The sequence below is a fragment of the Eublepharis macularius genome, chromosome 16 (assembly GCF_028583425.1).
Source record: "Eublepharis macularius isolate TG4126 chromosome 16, MPM_Emac_v1.0, whole genome shotgun sequence".
NCBI lineage: Eukaryota > Metazoa > Chordata > Lepidosauria > Squamata > Eublepharidae > Eublepharis > Eublepharis macularius.
The window spans coordinates 22,362,050-22,383,068 of record NC_072805.1 but is presented as its reverse complement, the minus strand read 5'-3'; the positions used below and the strand labels follow the sequence as shown (position 1 = coordinate 22,383,068).

The following is a 21,019-nucleotide window of genomic DNA, read 5'->3' as shown; positions in this document are numbered from 1 at the left end:
CCTCACTTTCTAAAATGTGCTGTAATGCTGCATCACAACTTGGCAGAGAAAACAAAAACAAAAAGCACTTTAAAGAGCTGAACGGGGAAAGGATAGTCCTGCACTGTTTTGAAACCAGTGTTTAGCGTTGCTTCTCCCGTCCCCATGTAGACTAGCAGAGGGAAGTCCAGATGGCTCTTCCGCTGTCAGCCACCATGCAGTGTTTCCTTCAAACCAGAGAAGATCAAAACCTTGTGTTTCTCCAGTCAAAAGAGAAAGTTCCATGGATCACTCTTAGAGTGATTCCGCACACGTTGGACGATGCACTTCCAATCCTCTTTATAGATCATTTGGAATGGATTTTTTCATGTGCGGAACAAAAAATCCACCTCAAATGATTGATAAAGTGCATTGAAAGTGCATTATCCAACATGTGCGGAATCAGCCTTAGAATGAGCATGACATCATATGGACGCTCCACAGTCACGAAGGGGCTTCCTGCTTTCCACATGGGGAAAAAAATCCCACTTGAAAGCAGCTCAGCCTTTCCTTCAAGGAGATCAACAGGGTTTTTTTTTTTTTTAGCCTCTCAACGACTCTGTAAGGCATGTTAGGCCCAGTCGTGTGGGTTTTCCTGAAGAGTATGAATTCGAAAATTTTCTGATATGTGTAATTTGATTTAGCATCTTTAGTAAATAAAACTGATCTGCTGTGGGAGAGGAGAGCCAAGAAAGTTAAACTCTGTGGGCAGAAGTCCTTGCCCCCGCTGGAAAGCTGCACTGGACCCAGTGTTAAGTGTCCACAGAGAACCTGAGCTTTTCATTTGGCTTATAAAGAACGGAATGAAGTTTTAGACATTCTGAGCTTTGGGCTGGATCATGTCACATTTCATTTTTCCAAAGTCTTGTGTATATATGTTATATGAATAGTTTTCTCTTGTTCCCCATGGAGGAAGGTGAAGAAGCAATCTATTCATCATTCCGGCAGTTGCGGCAGCGCCAAGCTGAACTGAACAATCAGTTGTATGCCACACGTTGGAATATGAGGAATTCTAACCGAGATGCTTTGCTGAGAGAGTTCAGTGTGAATGAGGGTCAGCTACAGTTGTATCAAGAGACATGCAACAAGAGGTATGTTAATGGCAAAACGCTTTCTGCACATGTTCCATCATGAAAAACAGGAAGGCCATTCTGCCTATTGACTACTTTGCTTCTGAGCTGGTACTGTGGGAACTACTCGGTTAACTGAGCTGAGGCAGGTCTTGCTTTATTTACTTTACAAACATGGCAGTCTCATGATGTTCTCAGTCTCTGGTCCGTAGACCTGAAGTAGACGCTTTCTGCTGCAACAAAACCTGTCACCTTTGTTGCAGAGCTACAGAACATTGGAGCTTTCTCAGAGAACAAAGGAGGGCAACCTCGATTAGGAGGCTTGAGGGACCTTTCCTATGAGGAAAGGCTGGAGAGTATGGGAAAAGATGACTGGAGGGAGAAGGCAGAGGCTTATAAAATTATGCACGGAGCAGAGAACTAGAATGTATTAGAACTCAAGGCACCCAATGGAGTTGATGGGTGATAGATTCAGTACAAACAAAAGGAAGTATTTCTTTATTCAACAGGTGATTAAAATGTAGAATTCACTGCCAGAGGATGTGGTGAAGGACATGAGCCTAGGTAGTTTTAAAAAGGGGTTAGATAAATTCATGGAAGAAAGGTCCATCAGTGGTGGCTACTAGCCAAGGTGACTAAAGGGAACCTCCACATTCAGAGGCAGTAAAATTTTGAATCCCAGTTCCAGGAGGCAACTTCAGGGACGGTGTGCCGTTCTTGGCCCTCCACAGTAACTGGTTGGCCATTGTGGGAGACAGAAGGCTGATCTACACAGTCTGCTGGTCTAATCCAGCAGGGCTGCTCTTACGTAGGGGTGTGCAGCCCGAAAAGATTTGTGTTTCCCGCTTCGGGTTCACCCGAACCGGGGAAAAAAATTGGAAATACTGTAATTCCAAAGTGGCTTGCTGGCCCCGATTCAGAAATCATGAATCTTTACGGATCGGGTCTGATTCGGGCATTTTTTCCAAATCGGATTCCCGAACCGCACAGGCCTACTCTTACGTTCCTGTTGGCTTACCTTGGGCCAGTCACACACGCGGCCTAACCCACCTCACAGGATAAAACAGAGGAAAGGAGAACGTTGCAAGCCACTTGGGGTCCTCACTGGGAGAGACGCAGGTACAAATGAAGTAAATAAAATGGAAATGTTTTGTTTAGATTAATGCAAAAATGCTGTGTAAGGGTACCAGATGCATAGCTGACTTTTTTTTTGTCTGTGCCTTCTTTCAGGTTGCGGGAGAAAAGGGTCAGTAACAGCAAATTTTACTCCTAGGGAATCGGTTTCCTTTGGAGCGTTGTTTTTATAAAGCCAGCTGGTAAGACATATTAATTTACCTTAGTTAAACTACCTAGGACCGAAGTTTTGCCTATCTTAAATAATAACGCACGTTATAAAAAATTGTTACTTTGTTAGGCAAATTTTTACGTTGTGTACTTCCCTTTTACAAAAGCACACTATCCCCCCTCCTCCTTTTTACACAGTAAGCAGCCTACTTCACAAAGCTGTGGAAAGGAGATTGAGGAGTGTGTGGGGGGTGGGGTGGGAGGAGACTCCCATTTCCCTCCTGGGAAGAAAAGTGGGATAAATAAGGCAGTCTGTTGTAAAGTATACCTCCTAGAAGCGTCTTAAAGCCTGGAAGATGTATTGCCTCATACACTTTCAAGGGCTCGAGCTCCCTTCCTCGGATTCGTGGAGCAGTTGCATCACTATCTTAGCATAAACTCAGTCCAACTTTGTGGCCCACTCTGCAGTCCATTGGCTATCATTCAAGAAAGTTAAGTATGCCTAGAAAGAAGCCTTTGAAATATCACTGAAAACTTGCCTTTGTTGGTTGATTGAGCCTCTTACTCATTTTTTTTTTGCTAGGTTGGAACTGTTTTCTCAAAGGGTGTCTGGAAGAAAGACAACAACCCCATGCCTCAACTACAGCGTACCAGGTTTAAAACTCTCTTTGACATCTCATCCTTGCTCACAAGAGAAGATAAGCCTCCAGATATATCATGGACTGTGTAGGGTTACTTCAAAAAACCAGCATGAAGAACGTCCGATTGTGAAGGAAAATAAGCTTTTTCTTGTGTGTACTTGCGTTAGAACCTAGGTTGTAAAATCCCTGTTTGATTTACAGGGCTGATATCTTATTTATTTTAAAATAGGCATGCGTGTGTGTGTGAGAGAGACTGTGTGTAGGCTAGCACCGAAAAATAAAAGTGGATTTGTACAATTGTGAGAGATTAAAAAATACCTAAGAAGGGACTGGGATCTGTTGCTTATTGGTGGCAGTGCTAGAATTTGAAGCAGGAATACAGAAGTGACCTTAGCAAAATATCCTTACTGATGTTTGTTCTGTGGCTTAATGCTTCCAGCCCTATTGTCCTTCTCTTTGCATCTGCAATCTCAGGCCAGCTAGAACTTTTCTCATTTTGAACAGCCAGCATGAACTCTTCTCTGTATTTCCCTTGGAAGTGACAGGTGCAGAGTCCCCGTGGTGGTACTTGGCTTTTCCAAGGACAATAGAGGCCAGTATGAGCATCCTCTTTTCTGCCTCTAATAAGCTTTTAGATCTATTTCATAGTTTCCAAGGGTGGGGGGGACCCACACGCTTTTGCTTTAACAGTTGGTGGGATTCTTAGGATATTTTTGGCAGTATCTCTGCTATGTGACGTCTGGTATTTCTCCATTTAAAAATGCCTTCTGCAGCTTGCTGTTATCTTTTGCATGCAAAAGTATTCAGTTCCAGTTTCTGAAAGGGAAACGCTTATTTTTGCTGAAAAACACAAGAAGTGGAATAGGTAGGCTACAGTGTGTGTAGGATAACAGGGAGGCTACATTGGAATCCACTCATGTACCAGAGATCATTTCCCACTAGAACCCTAGAGCGGGGTCTCCGATGTGATGCCTGCCAGGACTTCCCCGGGCACACGCTTTGAGATTTGCAGAAAGAGGATGGGGCTGTTGTAAGGCAGGGCTTGTTATTGGCTGCTCTTCTTCAAATGAAAGCTTTTCCACAGCTGCAATAAGGCAGCCACTGAAGGATCAGGAGCACCTAGGATTTTCTAAGGTCATTGTTCCACCCCCCCCCCCCACGGCTTTCCTTTGTTTCTTCTTAATCCTCAGAGCCAAGCTACAAGTGACGCCTAACACCGGTTGGACATTTGTCAGCTTACCTCAAGTTTTGATGGGAAATGTAGGTGTCCTGGTCTTACAGCTTGGCTCTCCATTTAATTAAAGTTTACAGACCCCCCCCCCCACACACCCAGCGGAGGGAAAGGAGGGCGCCCGGGAAGAGCCTGACGCCTGCACTCCCCTCCCGACCACATGTAAGCTGCAAGACCAGGATGCCTACATTTCCCATCAAAACCTGAGGGAAACTGACAAGTGTCCAACCTGCGTCAGGCATCACTTGTAGCTTGGCTCTCAGTCTCCCCTCTCCCCCTTTGAGTGTTGCTTCATTCCTTTTCACACCCCTTCAGCAGCTCTTCTGCAAAGGAAGGTGAGAAGTTCTGGAGTTGGCTCCATCTTCTGCAGCAGCAGTCTTTTAGGGATGGCGTCCACCACCCCCTTCTCAACATTCCAAAGGTGTGTACAAGTGGACCCCCCCCCCCGTCCTAGTTTTTCTTGGAATTCTTGCAAGAAATACTGGTCCTCTTGCATATACACCCTTGGCTTGAGAACATTATTAGCGTTGCACAGATTTGTAGAAGTATCTTTCCAGGCTTATCAAACCAGCTGAAAAGCCACTGCTTAAGATTTCTGTCCAGGGTGGCAGGCAGGGGGCAGGAAGAAAAGCCTCTTATATGGTAGATTAATTCACTTCAGCGGCTGATAAAAATGGATGAAATAACTAAAACACCCAATTCAAGTGTATGCAATATTTTATTGGAAAAAAATACACACCTGTTGTACGATAAGTACAATTTAATGTGCTCACAAACACCAGGACTTCGTGGTTATTTTGAAAGTCACTTTTCCCCCTTTTCCTAAAATCAACATACCTCCAACAGCAACCAGCATGACTCCTAACAATGGTTAGTACCCTTTTCCTCCTACACTTCGTACACCACAACAGCTCGCAAAGTAGTTGCAACAGGGCAGGGCCAGAACAATCCCGATCTAATCTTTGATCTTCTGCTGGTTTAAAAATTGAGTCAAACAAGCCTCATCCAGTTGATCCGCTGTGCTCATTGCGAAGTCTCCAGTGCCGTGCAAAGATGGCCTGCAAGCAGCAACTTGCAGTGCTTAAGACTGTGTGTGCGTTTTCACTGCCAATGCTTCTAGCGAATAAATAGAAAAATAAATAAGGGGCAAAAAGAGGGGGAGAAAGTCTATTTTAATCAGAGACCTGCGTGTCTCTTACACATCATTGTAGCAGTCTGCATACAAAAATTAACGTAATTTAAACCTGCCTCTCAGAGTGTAAAATCTTTCTGAATACTGAGACTGTTCTTCTGAAGAAAAGCCTAAAAAACCTGTCACTTCTCTCTTTTTTTTTAAAAAAAAGGTCCTAGTTGCGTTTTCTCTTTTTGTTTAGAAAATGCAGAACATAAACTACCTCCTCTATAAAGTACTCCCCCCCCCAACCAAACCTCTTAATATAAAAGTTTTCTTATTTAAATTCATGTTAACGGATAACTGACTTCAGTAACTAAAAATACTGCACTTTGCTTTCTAAAAAAAGTTTAGTCTTAGAACTGTACACGTGTCTGTTGGAGGATGAACACAGAAGCAGAGCTATATGAGATTCTTGATTAATCTTGTGTCTCTAGCTGGATGGTACAATAACCATCATACTCAAAGAGAGATATGTATGTTGCAATTGGAAAAAGAATGCAGCGAGACCTGCATTTTGCATCTACAGGGCACGCTTGTTGGAAGAAAAAAATGACTACAGGAAAAGGAAAAGATAATGGGGAAGTAGAGCAAGAGTCTTCTCCTTTTAGACATGGAATGTCCTTTGCCAAAAAGATGATAAGCAGGACTGATGCCGTTTTGCTGGATCAAGAGTAGATAGTAATGACTTCTCGGCCACCACCTCGGACTAGTAACACCCTCTCCAAGCCTTCGGTCAAGACTTCAAGAAATTCCATGTCTGGATCACCGCAAGTCAAGGATAATTGGCAGCTGTGCTAGGGAGATGATCTTTAAAATCTTAATGAAAAGGACACAGCGTACCAAATAACCTTTTCGCACATTTAACACAACTGCAGATCTTTCCATAAAGCATGCAGATGTATGGCCCTGTACCAGGAAATCATCTTCTGCACTAGGACAATGAATGACAATAGCAGGTGTGATTGAATGGGGTGGGGTATGCAGAGGGGTAGTGGGTGTGGAGAAATCAGGATTGGTATTGAGACAGGAAGCCTAGGTCTCGATTCAGTCCAGGTGGATGCATTGTCTCGAGCATTAGTAGCTGCAATTCAGCTGTCTCTCTAATCTCCCTTTGAAATTCCTCTGCAGGATAACTGCTATTTTTAGGTCAGCAAGTGAATGTCTTGGAAGGTTAAGATATTCCCCCACTGGTTTTTGAATGTTTTGGTTTCTGATGTCATCTGAATCGAGACATAGGCTTCCTATCTCATTGCCAATGCTGATTTCTCCACACCCACTACCCCTCTGCATACCCCACCCTATTCAATCATGCCTGCCGTTGTTATTCACCGGCTATTATCATTCAATTCCTGTAATCACTCCACTCTCCAAGATACAAGGACAGATGGACTTACATTCTAGCTGTATCTGAAGAAGTGAGCTGTGACTCACAAAAGCTCATACCCTGCCACAAATTTTGTTAGTCTTATAGGTGCTACTGGACTCGTGCTCTTTTCTACTGCTACAGACAGACTAACACGACTACCCATCTTGATCTATCCACACTAGAATGTAACTGATGTGATTTTCAAAGGTGCATTTGCTGAAACATTGCAACCATACTGACCCTGAACTGGTCCCAAACGAATGCAGAATTAATTGACTAAGTCACTCATCTTTCTAGGAGTAATAGCAACCTGGGGAAGCATCTCACGCTTCTATGTGCACTCCATCCAAGTGAGGAGAAAACAACAAATGAACAGGGCTGCACCACATCTATTTTAAATATATACCATCAACCCTGATTTGTCCTGGGACAGAAACCAACACAATTCATGCCTTACTTTGTTCCAGCAGACAGCAGATGTACCTAGAAGAAGTTGAAATGGCACCAGAGAAAGTAACGGCAAGACTAGCTCCAGGGATAACTTTCAGTCAAGGTTCAAGATAGCAAGGGTTATTCCTGGCTTTGAGGAGTCACAACACAGACCCCTCCCAGATCCCCTGGAATCATAGATCTTCCATAAAAGGATACAGTTTTCATCCCCATCAATGTTTTTTGGAGGGCCAGGCATGTTGAGAAGAACGAGTCGTGCTTCGTGGGACCGGTTAACAATGACTTCATTAAGCTTTACAGCAGTGTGCATTCTTCGTACATTTGACTGATTGCTGTAGGAAGGTCACATTTAGAGATGTTGTTAGAAATAAACATGTGCAAAAATGTCACCATGCCAAAAGGAAAGGTTACAGAACTTCAGGCCCGTTTATTGATATCATGAAGCAAGAGGTCTCAAGGACTGCTATCATCTTGAAATGTTCACAGGTGCCTCTGGGTACTGGCTGCTGTGGTATGGTCATACTTATCTTGCATCACATACCCCCATTCTAAACCTATTACTTGGAACCACGTCCCACTAAAATTGGGACAGGCCCAGGTTCACTGATACTGTATCTTGACCTGCTTAGACCACTTAGCATCAACAGCTGTGTCACGAAGGTTCCCTGGCTGATAAGATGCTAAATGGTTGGTGGAAAGTACCCCAAAAATTCTGCAGCAAAGGTTCATTGCCCAAGAACAAGGAGGAAAGGACACCATATACAATGCTTTAGTTCCATCATTAGTTATTAACCTTTGATTGGTTATGATACTCTGAAAGCAACGCTGTTTCTGGGTTCCCCCATTAAAGGTTGCTGTTGTGTTTCCATTGATAATATCAGTGAACCACAAAGTACAAAATTCAGGCTTGCATGCACAATCAGGAGGACTTCTGGCACAATTCATTAAACTAAAAAGCAAAATGGCGGGTGCCATGTTTGAGCACAGGAGAAGGGGTGTGTGTGAATGTGACGTTAGTAGCAAAAAGGACTCTCCTTGGCTTCTCTCTCCAAGTACTTTCTTAGTTGAGCTCTGATCCCACAAGTGAAAGCAGCTGAACAAAAAGCACTACTGGGGCGGAAGGTTCAGTGCCCCTCATCTGTATGCCCCATATAGACCCCCTCCTCCTCCTATAATTGGGGTAATTCATTGATTAAACATGTGGATTTGCAGACAGTGCAGACAGAATAGAGACCACATATTCAGACTTGATTATTAAAAATGTATAATGAGCACACTTACAGACTTTCCCATTCACTGACAGCATGGAAGAAAATCGCAATGATTAAAATTAATACTAGCGCTCAAAAAATGTAACTTAGTTGACAGAGTTGGAAAAGAAAGGTAGTCATTTTCAGTTCAGCCTTAACTGAAAAGCAAGGCAGTGATTTTCAGTTCAGCCTTAACTGAAAAACAGAGTGCATGTTATTATAAGCAGTTAAATAAGAAAGCAGAATGTGCAAGGACAGGTAAACATACCGTGTTTGCCAATTTACAAAAGAAACTGTTTTAAAATCAGCTTTTCGAGTTTATGTTCACAGACAAGTGTCATTGCAGAAAACTGCAAATTCTACACAACTACATCCATCCAAGGTACTGACTAGTGATTCATTTAAACCAATGCGCCTCTTAAGGAAATTGTCTGCTACTAAAAAACTGGGAGTGAGTAAGCTTTTCCACCTGAGGGCAACCATCCAAGCCACTTTTGAGGGCTCCGTTGGATGGTGGGTTCCTCCTGTTTCCAGAGTGGAGCTATCACAAGTGGCCCTTTACCCCTCTCTGCTGCTCTGCATGGCATTTACCCCTTCAGCTATTTTAATAATTTTTTGGGAGCATCAGTCTGCTAGCTGATGTGGCGGCCTGATTGAGCACAAAATTGAAAAGAGTTCAGTAGCACCTTTAAGACTAACCAACTTTACTGTAGCATAAGCTTTCGAGAATCACAGTTCTCTTCGTCAGATGCGTCACACGGCTAACTCATAGAATCATAGAGTTGGAAGGGGCCATACAGACCATCCAGTCCAATCCCCTGCCCAGTGCAGGATCAGCCTAAAGCATCTCTGACAAATATTCATCCAGTCAACTCCTCTGGATCTATGATTGATCACAGTGTCATTTAAAAAATTTTCAGCAGCTGGATGGCCAGGTGGCAAGGACCTATGGGCCAGATAACTGGCCCACCTCTAGATGAGATTGAAGCATGTCCACCCCCTCACTGAACCCCCAGATAGGTCCCCCATGAAACTTCTCCTAAACTCTGATGCTCGCTTTCGATTTGTCATTTATTTATTCAAAATATTTGTATTCTGCTTTCCACCCAATCAACATGAGTCCGAGCAGCTTGCATCAAGCTCAGAACAACTCAGACTTCACAGCAGACCACAACCTCCATGCACAAGTTATCAAAAGCAACATTGGAAAAGATCTGCTTTTATGTTGCCTCCAAAATCTGTGCAAGGTTGGGAATTTTCTTCGCATCCGCAGGAAGCCCATTCCACAGCACGAGCTGCCACTAAGAAAACACAAGCCCCAGAAACTCTCAGCCTAGCCTACCTCACTAGATGGTTATTGTGAGCGTAAAATGTAGGAAAGGAGGACGATGTAAGCCACTTCGGGTCCCCCCACTGGGGAGAGAGGAAGAGTATGAACAAAGTAAATAAATAAATGTCAAAACAAAGTGAAAAGATGAAGTTCCTAAACAACAATGAATTACAGACATAGTGTCATATTACTATTGTGGGTTGAACTTCTTACTCTCTGGCACTTACGGTTTAATACTGATAAGCTCCCGGAAGTTCTCCACTGCACTGTTCCGGCTCCGTTTCTCATTGTCATATTTGTCCTTTGTCCATGTCATCTGGATCTTTTCTGGCACTGCTTCCCCTTCATCTTCCTCATCAGAGTAGAGGCTCTCCAATCTTATGATCGAGTGCCTGTCCTTCACCAGCTGAGCCTGGAAGAATTAGGAGTCAGAAACGTTATTGTCAGCTTACACCAGAATGCTATTTAGGGAGTCACACTAGCGGAGAGGAAAGAAATTTTGAATGGCCTGGGGCTAGGGCTGTGCTATTCAGGTTTCGCTTCAGGTAAAGTTACCTGAAGCGGCCCCAATTCGGCAAGCTTCAGTATTCCCGAAGCAGCCCTGCTTTAGAATACCGAAGCAAAGCTTTCCGAAGCATTCAGAAAGCTTTGGGGCTTGTTTAAAGGGCCCCACCACTGCTTGCAAGCAGTGGCAGGGCCCTTTAAACATCAACCCCCTACCTCCCCCCACCTACCTTGCGGTGGCTCTGGACCGGCTCCTCTGCCGCCGCCGCCCGAGCCTGCGGGGTGGTAGGGAAGGCTGGAGCCACCTCCTCCGGCCCTTCCTGCCCCCCAAATGGCTGTGGCATGCCGGCGGCCGCCGTGCCACATCCATTTGAGGGACAGGAAGGGCCGGAGGTGGCGGCTCCAGCCTTCCCCACCATTCCACAGGCTCGGGCAGTGGCACGGCGGCAGCAGAGGAGCTGGCTGGCTCCAATCCGTGCTGCTTTGCACTGCCGCTGCCGCCGCCGTGGTGGTGGTGGCCCACTGCCCAGCTGATGACCCTCCTGCTGCCAGGTAAGTGGGTGGGGGTTGGAGGGGTCTCCCCAGGGAGGATGGGGGATGGTGGTAGGGAGTTTCCTCCCCTTGCTTCAGTATGCTCCGAATCTTCCCAGAGCATACCGAAGCGATTCCCGAACCCCGAAGCTGCTTCGGATTTGGAGGTATTCCAAATCAGTTTCCTGCTTTAGGTAAACCCGAAGCGGGAATACCGAATATCCCCACCCATGCACAGCCCTACCTGGGTCCAAAACAAGGTAATGATGAGCTGCCAGCTTATCCACAATGACGTAATGATTCTGGAATAAATTTTGGGCACAATGTCACTCATAACCCATTTTCAAAAGGGGAGAAGAAAATGAAAACGCACAAGGCCATATGATCCCTACCTTGAAGACTAAGGCTACAATAGAAGAAGTAATTTGCAACTAGATTATCCTGTGCAGATGAGGCAATCTGGTTGCAAATGTCTGCTATAGTGCAATGAGAACACAACAGCCAATGCAGCGTGAATGAGGTCACAATTCTACAGTTGGCATTCATGTTTAAGCTCCTGTACCCATCTTCAAGAGGACCAAGGGGGCAAGAGACCTTTCAGATAACTCTGCTTTTCCAACTTATAGAATGCATAAAGAATGGCATATTGTGGTGTGTCAAAAATCTGCAGCATCGACTCTGGAAGAAATGCGATTAGGACTTCCCCGGCAAACCGCAAAACATTACCGTTCTCTCACTTCTTGGAAACAGACATGCTCACCCTCAATTCCTAATGCTGGCCACCTAGCAAGCGGTATTCGATACCGCTAGGAACTACCTTAGAAGAACTAAACACAGTGGAATACTTTAGCTTAGCACGACTATCATCAGTTACATTTTTATCCCACCTTTCTTTCAAAGAGCTCAGGGCAGCATGTGTGGCTTTTACCCTTCTCTGTTTTAACCTCTGTGAGATAGGTTAGTTGGGAGAGAGATCATCCAGGAAGGCTCATGACTAAGTGAGGGGGTTCAATGTCAGAACATTTGCTTAGCATGCAGATTCCAGGTTCAATTCCTGGCATCTCCAATTAAAGAATCTCACAGTAGATGATGTGAAAGACTTCTGTCTGAGATCCTGGACAGCTGCTGCCAGTCTCAATAGGCAACACTGAGTGTGGTAGAACAAGGGCCTGATTCGGTATTTATTTATTAAATCTGTAGTCCTCTCCCTGCAAGCAGGCTCAAAGTGGATCACATCAATTAAAAATATGAAGATAAGCAATTAAAACGGGTAGCATAAAAATAGCAGTTGCAGTTTCACAACCCGTCCTCAGCAGCACACATTGCACAATCCTGCATATAGCCATTTGGGCCCACAGTGGCCGATGGCAAACAACAAAGAGCAAAGCCCAGGAGGGGATACTCCTCCCCCGGTAGGTGGTCGGTGAAGAGCCCCTTTTGCCTCAACCACAAAGACCTGGCAGAACATCTTTGTCTTACAGGTCCGGCAGAATGATAGTAAATCTCGCTAGGCCTGAGTTGTCTCAGATAGGGAATTCCACCAGGTTAGGGCCAGGGCCAAAAAGGCGGCTTCATGTGAGGCTTATTTGGGATGAGTGCTATCACTACGCTCAAGACATTCAGCTCCAGTTCACTAGAGACTGCATCAGTCATCATGATCAGATAGGATAATCTCTATCAAATAGTGCACATTTCTAAAGGTTTGAGAGGAGGGATTATTTATGCTGCAAACCGAGGTGATTGTCACTTCCAAGATGTACCAAACCTTTCCAATGTACTGCAGCAGTGCTCAAACATTCCTACCTCCCTTTCTCTTTCTGTTTTGGTCAATCTCATTTGCCTCAGCATCTGTGATCTCTGCTCCATCATCAACGTCCGCTCATAAGTGTAGGCAGAGATATCGCTGTTTTGCTAAAAAAGCAAACAAAAAACAAGGAAGGCATTCAAGTATCCTACCAGGAGAGGCGAGAATCCACAGCCCCAAACCACAGAATGAGATAAAATCTGTTACCATTTCTACCACTTCCACTTCAGCCTCGATTCGGAGGTGATAAAGGAAAGTGGCCAAATCTTTCTTCATCTGGATGCTGTTGTCATCTATTTGAGCGACAGTGAATATCCGCATTTTGCACTTCCGCCAAACCTGGGGAAGAAAAAGAATTATCTCAAAAACTTTCAAATCTGCCTGCAGAGACAGCCCTCTCTGCACACTTATTATTACACCAATAAGTATGCATTTTTTCTAGCGAATGTCAGAGAAGCAGAAGCAGAATACTGACAATCTAGGGTGAGTTTTCTGAATGCCCCAAAATGCCCAAAGGACTGCTTCTTCCCAAAAGTATCCATGTGCCAGTTATGGTCCTTTGGCTGCCATATAGGAAAGTGCATCAGTAAAGGGACAGAGAGTGACTACAGACCTTGCTACTATTGTTGTAAGTATGATCCTACTGGATAGTTCTCATGTTGTTTAATATGGCAGTCTTAGAATTCCTTATGCTCCATTTCAACATTTCTTTTAACTCTGTATCGAATTTCTGCTGGTTTTAAATCGTTGCGAATTTGTATTTGCGTACCCTGTTGTGTTGTTTATTGAAATGTCATTGAAACTGACTCACACACTGTAATCTGCCTTGAGTCTCAGTGAGAATGGCAGACAGTAAATAAATAAACGTTCTTCTTCCCCGACTCAAGAGCCCACCACTTATTTAGCAAAACATTTATATCCTGCATTTCCTCATAGCTCACGGCCACTTACAATACATAATTAAAACAATAAAACCCCAGAGTACAGATTTATTCTACTCCCCCAGCCCCTGGCCGCCAATTAGGCTCGCTCTTTATGCTGGGGATTACATGACCTGAATATACCAAAGCCATGTGGGCCAAGAGCTGTAGTAAGGAGGGGAACTGGGTGAGACTGCATGAAAAATGCTGGCTGGATACAACCCACTGCTAGCATCCTGCCAAAGCAGGAACAGCAGTTTGAGATCTCCACCCCCAAAAGGAGATTAACTACTTTACTCCTTTCCTTTATTAACATTCCGTTCCTTCGACCTGAAGTCTTACACCAAATAGTACAATATTTATAAAATCATAGATCACATGTCCATAACAAGCAGAGAATAACAAATAAATAAAACTGTACCGGCAATACATAATTACAAAGGAACATCTCAAATATAGTCCAGTGGATAAAAACTGGGCTACAGGTTGCATAACTTCAGTGTTAACATCAGCCAGCAAAAAGGATCCTACTTGAGGCTCAGTCAACTATTTTCCTTTCCTTTGGGCAGAGCTGATCAATAAATAATCATCATCTGGTTATGAACGAATGAATGCAAATGTGTGTGTACATACACACACGTGTGTGCATACACACACAGAGTCTGGGAGTCCCCCAATCAGTCTTGCTGCCTCCAGGCACTCTTACTTTATGTTGTTTGAGTAGGAAAGGAAGCAGCATCAACATGCCTCCATCATGGACGATCCACCAGACGTCTATGTTCCCTTCAACGTAACGCTCGTGGTTGCTGGGGTAGAAGGACACATTTTTGGGCACAAGGAGGGCAAGATGGGCTGCGGTTGTACAACGCACTGTGTCTGGAGGCGATAAAGGTGGAAGAGAGAGAGCAGACAATGTCCTTGATCAAGGGTTGCTCACATACCAAGTCATCACGGATTCAAACTCGCTCAGCCAATCAATAACGCCCCGTCATTATGCAAATCCCTCATCCAGCCACAAACTCCGATCCCCTCCAGTTCCACCCTAAAGCCAGACGGTCCACTATGACTGCAATCCATTTGGTTCTTAGCCTGCGCTGATGCTAAAATACGTTTCCTTTGAATTTACCTATAAATGTCTTCCAGGCTCTTGGATCTTCACTTTGCCTCCAACCGTACGGCCAGCCTAACACCACAGTGTTGTGTTTCATGCCCCCCAACCCGCATGACTGTATCAAATGGGAAATGCCGTCTCGGACTTTGTTGGCCACGACGACTTGGCAAAAGCCTTTCACCTTCTCTATCTCTATCATGTTCTTGATAGTCTGAAAAGATAACCACAGTGGTTAAGGTTTTTCTGCTCGAGAGGTCAACCCTTGAAGGACAATCTATCACTTTACGATTTACATACAATCACCAACCTCATGTTCATGGGAGGTTTTTTTTTTTCCTTCTCAGGATCACAAGACGACAACCAATTTATACTGGATCTCTAATAAGTGGAATTCTTAAAAAAAATGTATCATGGCTTTAGCAATAATATTTTATCCATGGATTCAAGCACAAAATATGGGATGGTATCCAACACTATTAAAAGGGGGAGAGGCACCTAGGGAATAGCCCACCATAGGCTGGAGCAAAAAGGATTTCTTTGGTCCAACCCCATGTGCATGGCGTGACCATAAGAAAACATTAGCTTGTGGGGAGAGCGGACAAAAAGTCAGAGAGAGAGAAGGAAAGAAAGAAAAACGGGCACAAAGGCCAAGACTCTCCCCTGATGTTGCTTCCTAGCACAGGTATTCAGAGGTTTATACTGCCTCTAGATGTGAAGGTACTGTTTATTCATCTCAATATCGAGTAGTTTGTGCCTTAAAGTCTGCCCTAATTGGGCAGAAAGGTAGGATATAATTGTTTTTTTAAAAAAATAAAATAAAAATTTTGGGCAATGAGTCCTACGTGACCATGAACAATTATTTCAGTTTAGCCGTGGTGTTGCATTGTGTGAGTGGCTCAGAGCTTGTCTCTCTTCCCCCTTCCCAATTTACAGCGAGCTGCAGGTGAGGAAGAGCGTGAACATAGAGGAAGCCTAAGGCGCTTGCTCAGGGGACACAGTACAGCGGTGGTTTGGTATTACATCCAAGCCCATTTGCAGGCATTAGCAGGGCTTTTTTTCTGAGAAAAATGGTGGTGGAACTCAGTGGGTTGCCCTTGGAAAAAATGGTCACATGGCTGGTGGCCCTGCCCCCTGATCTCCAGACAGAGGGGAGTTTAGATTGCCCTCCGCGCTCCTTCACAGAGGGCAATCTAAACTCCCCTCTGTCTGGAGATCAGGGGGCGGGGCCACCAGCCATGTGACCCTTTTCAAGAGGTCCCGGAAGTCCGTTCCACCGTGTTCCAGCTGAAAAAAGCCCTGGGCATTAGTAAATCTGTGGTGGTTTTCTAGGGCTGTTAGCTTCTGAGTCAAACAAGGGCTTCTGTGCCTTACAACAACAGCAGACGTGTCAGCTCTTGAAGCAAGTTTACTGCACTCTGCACTTGCCAAAACATTTTTGAAAGTTCTCTGCTAAAATCTCAAAAGCCAGAGAAGATTTCCAGCGGTTGGGAACACGATGTCCTCGCCCCACCCAGGCCTAACAAAAGTAGAATAAATTATGCATGATCAGAAAACCCCGCAGCATATATTTTGAGAAATTAATGCACGTCCCAGACAAAGTTACAGAGGATGTGGATTCCAGCTTTACTTTGGGCAGAAGCTGGTTTGTCTTGGCAAACTTGTTGTAGCACAAACATCATCATAAGATTCAACAAGCACAACTTTTCGCTCCTTGCTTCAGCAGAAGTGCTCAAGGGAACCTCTCCGAACACCCCTGGGTGCAAGGAATAGATTTGCTGCGTTTCCAAGAGGGTACAAACAAATTCATGCCGCTTCCCTAAAAAGAGCTGCCGACCTCTCAGGCCAAACGCTCCAAAATGTAACTATGTCGCACCCCTCCACGCCCACCTGTTCTGCAGCCTGGGCTTCTCCATAACTCTCTAGGAAGTTGCCTTGGATTGCTGTACCAACAATAGTCAACCCCTTGCCGGCTTTCAGCTGAGAAGCAAACGTCAACAGCCTGGGGTATTTCACATGCAAATCCTCATCAAGCTTCAGAAGCACCAGCAGCTGAGGCCTGAAAGAAGAGAAAAGCAGAGAAGTCTTGGTGTGGGTTGCTTTTCCCAGGGCCCCCAGTAGTCTGCTGGAATATTAAGCAGCTCTAAGCAGCAATGGATAGCTTTACCCACTCAGGCCAAGCACCCGTGGCTTTTACGTATTCAAACTGTTCTTCCTGGAAGCCTGACTCATTGAAATTCTGTTCATATGAGCAGCTGCTCACAGTTCAGCCCCAACATAAGCAGGTTTGTAGGTTTTTGGGACCGAACGTTATTCTTTGGGACCGAACGTTATTCTTTGGACCTCAAGGGGTGAGAGCTGTGCAGCTGTTTCGCATATTAACGCAAAGTAAATAACATTTCCATGAAAAGAGAGTTTGCCCAGAGACGCATGTTACAGTCCTTCCGAGGAACTGATCTATTCTAGTGACTTTTAAAGAGGTTCTCTGAAGTTCGAGTTCTTTAGGGAGAACAGTGAAAATTCAGAAGCAGAGCAGGAAGTAGACCACTAGCCCTCCATAGTGCCAGGATCCATTTTTAATAAACTGAAAATAAGTTACCTCCAGTTCTTGGTGTGGGGGGGTCCTTCTTCCAATCTTAGCAAGGCATACCTGGCAGCACTGAGTGACAGACCCCGAATCCCATCGCCCCATTCTTTCTCGGCCCTGTAAGGCAGTATTTAAAAGCTCTTGCTGCTAAAACTGTATTTAGAGCACATATACGTTTCCAGTCATAGAAATTGGCACTTAATGAATAAACGAGAATACATTTATTTAACTCTTCTATTTATTTATTTTTATATATTGAGAAAATTTGCACGCCGCCTCTCCAAAAGTTGCACAGGGAGGCTCACGAGTCACAACTTCAAAACAATGCCAACAATAAAAACAAGTCAAGCCAAATACAAATATCCTGCTCTTCTTTTACAGGCTCTCCCGGTTCAAGCATGAGCCAGGACTCAACCCAGTTGCCGTAGCAGATTGCATAATTGGGTTGAACCCAACCAGCTTTTCTGCTGGTAAAAAAGGAAGGAGGCGGTCCACGTCTGACCGCCAAAAAATGGCAACACTGGGAGATCATGGGACTTGCATGGACAAAAGCCACGTGGGTTAGTATCTGCAATAAGGAGGGGAATGGGGCAAGACTGAGTGGAAAGGATCCAACCCATAGTAACAAGACTGGGGACTGCATTTCCAGCATGATTCAAATAATAATGTCCACAGTTCTCAACTCCAGAAGAGAGGCAGATTGGTCTTTGGTCCTCAGGATGTCAGCAATATTTCTTTAGGCTTAGGACTTCAACAAATAATACAACTGATCTGTTTACAATAAGCAAAAAGCCAGCTCCAAAACCCTGTGGGTTACCCCCACAGACTACTCAAAGAGAGGTTACTCAACTCTCAAGGAAGCACAGAGGGTGCCACATAGTGGATTACCGCTCTAAACTGCCTGTCCCAAGTTTTTCAACAGACACACAAAAGGGATCGTTCATCGTTACGTCTTCTGTGCCGTCCCACATGGGAGCTGCGCGTGCGCAGGCCAGTGGTTTGCAGCTCCCATGTGTGCCTGCACAGAAGAACACTCGATGAGCAACAGTTACAGGTAAGTGTAACCCTGTTTTCTGCAGTCTTCCCCACCCACTAACCATTCTAAACTATAGGTTCAGTTTCATTAGAAGCTACTTACCCCTGATATTCAATGTATTTGTAAATCATGCCAGCGATGAGCATAGCCACTAAAGCATAATACCAGGATGAAATGAACATCAGCGCAAGACAGATGCTCATGCCTAAAAAGGACAATGCCCTGGAAAGGAAACAAGACTCAAAAAGGTTAACATGCATACTTGGGACTGTTTCGCATCTGCATGAAAGCCACTGAATTCATTCAGGGAGGCAACTGGTTGTATGGAGGCTGAAAAGCGCCCGAGGCTCCAGGCAACATGGAGATTCCATCTGGGGTATTTTAGCTGGCACAGCATAGCAACAACAAGATCAAGCTGTGAGGCAGGCAGTCCCAGAATCAAATCTCATCTCGGCCACAAATTTACCAGATTGCTACAGACAAGCCGTTATCAGCCTAACCCCCACAATCTCCTCCCCCCACTCCACTATCTGCAATATGGGCCTTCTCTACGGGCATATTGTAATGATATACGCAAAGCCCTTTAAAACACTGATAATGGTTACTATCAATTTCAATTTTATCCTGTACTTCCTCTGAGGAGCTTAGAGTTCTCTTTCTTCCTGTTTTATCCCCAGCTGGGATACAAGTGGGAGCCAGGTGCTTGGATACTGTGGTAAATCTCCACAAGCAGAATACATTTCTGTCAGCGGAACAGGACTTCCTTTCCTCCCAAGCCCAAAATGATCTCTGAAATGCTGCTGCTAGGGGACACGGGGTGTTTGGGGTGGAGGGAGGTTCTTAGGATTAGCATAGGGGGGAAGAATTGGCGGAAAAATCACCCCCCTTTTAATTTCTGGAAAATGTCTACAGGATCCAACCCAACATAGCATAGTGGTTTCTGTGTTGGCAGGGCTCATCTCGAGGGGGAATGCACAGGAATGCAGTTCCGGCAGTTCCCCAAAGAGGTCACATGTCAGGTGGCCCCACCCACCTGACTCGGCCATTTTGAGCCTGTTTCAGCCTGGATTGAGGCCAAAACGGCCCAGATCGGGCCTCTCACGGGTGGTAGATCACTCTCCCACTCATTTTGGGCCCCTTTTTGGCCATTTTCAGTCCCCCTTTGCCATTTTGGGCCCAATGTCGGCCCTGAATGGCCAGGATTGGGTCCAAAACAGCCAGGATAGGTGATATCAGGGGGTGTGGCATATGCAAATCAGTTACGCCAATGACACACCTCTGATGATGGCAAGGGGCAGGGCATATGCTAAAGAGTTATGCTAATGAGTCCCTCCAGCTCCTTTTCTACGCAATGACCTCTGTGTGTCAGACTGAAGACTGTAGAGATTTTGGGCTCAATCCCCACTCAACCATGAATCTCATCAGGTGAACCTGGGCCAGTCACACTTTTTTAAACATACCACAAAGTTATTGTGAGGACAAAATGGAGGGGTGGGGGGAGAAGCAAACTATACATGCAGCCCTCCTCAACTGCTTAGAGAAAGGGTGGGAAAAAAGAATAATATGATAAATGAACATGCATGTGTGAAGCAAACATGTAACTGCTCTAAATAAACAAACCCAGAAGATATGACAGGCTCAAAATTTTTAACATTCTCCTGCTATGCTTTTTCCCCCTTTTCTCCCTGGCCCTCATGTGTCTAAATCAGCCCTTAAGCATCTTCTAGGTTTTTTTTTTAACTCACCAATGATAGTACTTAAATCTGGGTCGCCAGTTTGGTGTCCTTAAAAGGGTTTGCACGGCACAAGCCAAGTTGACGAACAGGTAACACATCAAGAAAAACCTGGAAGGAGAAACGTATTTCATCAAGTTTGGCAAGTACAGTTGTGAGGGGAGAGGCGCCAACAAAGAGAAGGCCCCACCTCTAGCGACCACGCACCACACTTTGGAAGGTGGGGCACACAAAGAGAAGGCTTCCAGCATCCACATAAGCAAAATGACACCACCGCAAGTGATCTTTCTCTGCCATGTGCAGGCACAATAGGTTGCTGGAGCACAAACGCTGGTAGCCCCAACAAGAGCATCCAGCAGCCCACATTGACCGAGCACACACCTTAAAATACTTCCCAGAATCCCCTGCAACATACAAAGTTTCCTTGACATTTTGGGGTTGACTGGTTCTCTGAAGATGCAAAACACAATTGCTTATTCAGCAGATGCAGCAAACAATTCAGAACCGTGAATCCCACTCTACTTAGAATATCAAAATGTCAATACTCACATAGAAAGAATAGGGGCTACCATGTCCAAGGATGCAATAAGAATCCCAAGTTCTGCGATCACCGCTGTCAGCAGAAGGGCCCAGGTAGGCTCACCATTTGCCTTTCCGTGGCCAAAAACCTATAAAAGGAGATTCAGGGACACAATAGGCTGTGGTTCATTTCAAGTTCAACAAAAGAGCACAGTTTAAAAACCATCTAATGCCAGTGCTGTGCTGGAGAATTCATTCAGAAGTGATAACCACATGGCCATTACAAATCAGAGGCCTTTGTATCCAAGGACACAAGGTTTTTTTAACTTTGTTTATACCCCAATGGCAAAAGAGCCCCGTGGCGCAGAGTGGTAAGCGGCAGTACTGCAGCCCAAGCTCTGCTCACGACCTGAGTTCGATCTTGGCAGAAGCTGGGTTCAGGCAGCTGGCTCAAGGTTGACTC

At 45.0% G+C, this 21,019-nt stretch overlaps 2 protein-coding genes across 3 annotated transcripts in view; one reads left to right on the top strand and one right to left on the bottom strand.

Moving 5' to 3' along the window:
- The window catches only part of PLCG2 (phospholipase C gamma 2), an 85,990-nt gene extending 82,651 nt beyond the window's left edge, over nt 1–3,339 (top strand). Inside the window, exons 32-34 of the mRNA XM_055000409.1 lie at nt 931–1,109; nt 2,319–2,404; nt 2,956–3,339. Coding sequence (XP_054856384.1) covers nt 931–1,109; nt 2,319–2,361 — 222 coding nt within the window. The 3' untranslated portion in view covers nt 2,362–2,404; nt 2,956–3,339. The remainder of the gene's footprint in view (nt 1–930; nt 1,110–2,318; nt 2,405–2,955) is intronic.
- Nucleotides 3,340–4,943: 1,604 nt separating this feature from the next.
- Nucleotides 4,944–21,019, bottom strand: part of SLC12A4 (solute carrier family 12 member 4) — an 83,321-nt gene continuing 67,245 nt past the window's right edge. For both annotated transcript variants that reach the window (XM_055000679.1, XM_055000680.1), the window contains exons 13-24: nt 20,587–20,705; nt 20,050–20,148; nt 18,407–18,526; nt 17,281–17,385; nt 16,572–16,740; nt 14,700–14,895; nt 14,280–14,449; nt 12,861–12,992; nt 12,653–12,760; nt 10,042–10,226; nt 7,433–7,566; nt 4,944–6,175 (exon numbers count right to left, since the gene is read on the bottom strand). In XM_055000679.1, the coding sequence (XP_054856654.1) occupies nt 6,084–6,175; nt 7,433–7,566; nt 10,042–10,226; nt 12,653–12,760; nt 12,861–12,992; nt 14,280–14,449; nt 14,700–14,895; nt 16,572–16,740; nt 17,281–17,385; nt 18,407–18,526; nt 20,050–20,148; nt 20,587–20,705 (1,629 nt within the window). In that variant the 3' untranslated portion in view covers nt 4,944–6,083. The remainder of the gene's footprint in view (nt 6,176–7,432; nt 7,567–10,041; nt 10,227–12,652; nt 12,761–12,860; nt 12,993–14,279; nt 14,450–14,699; nt 14,896–16,571; nt 16,741–17,280; nt 17,386–18,406; nt 18,527–20,049; nt 20,149–20,586; nt 20,706–21,019) is intronic.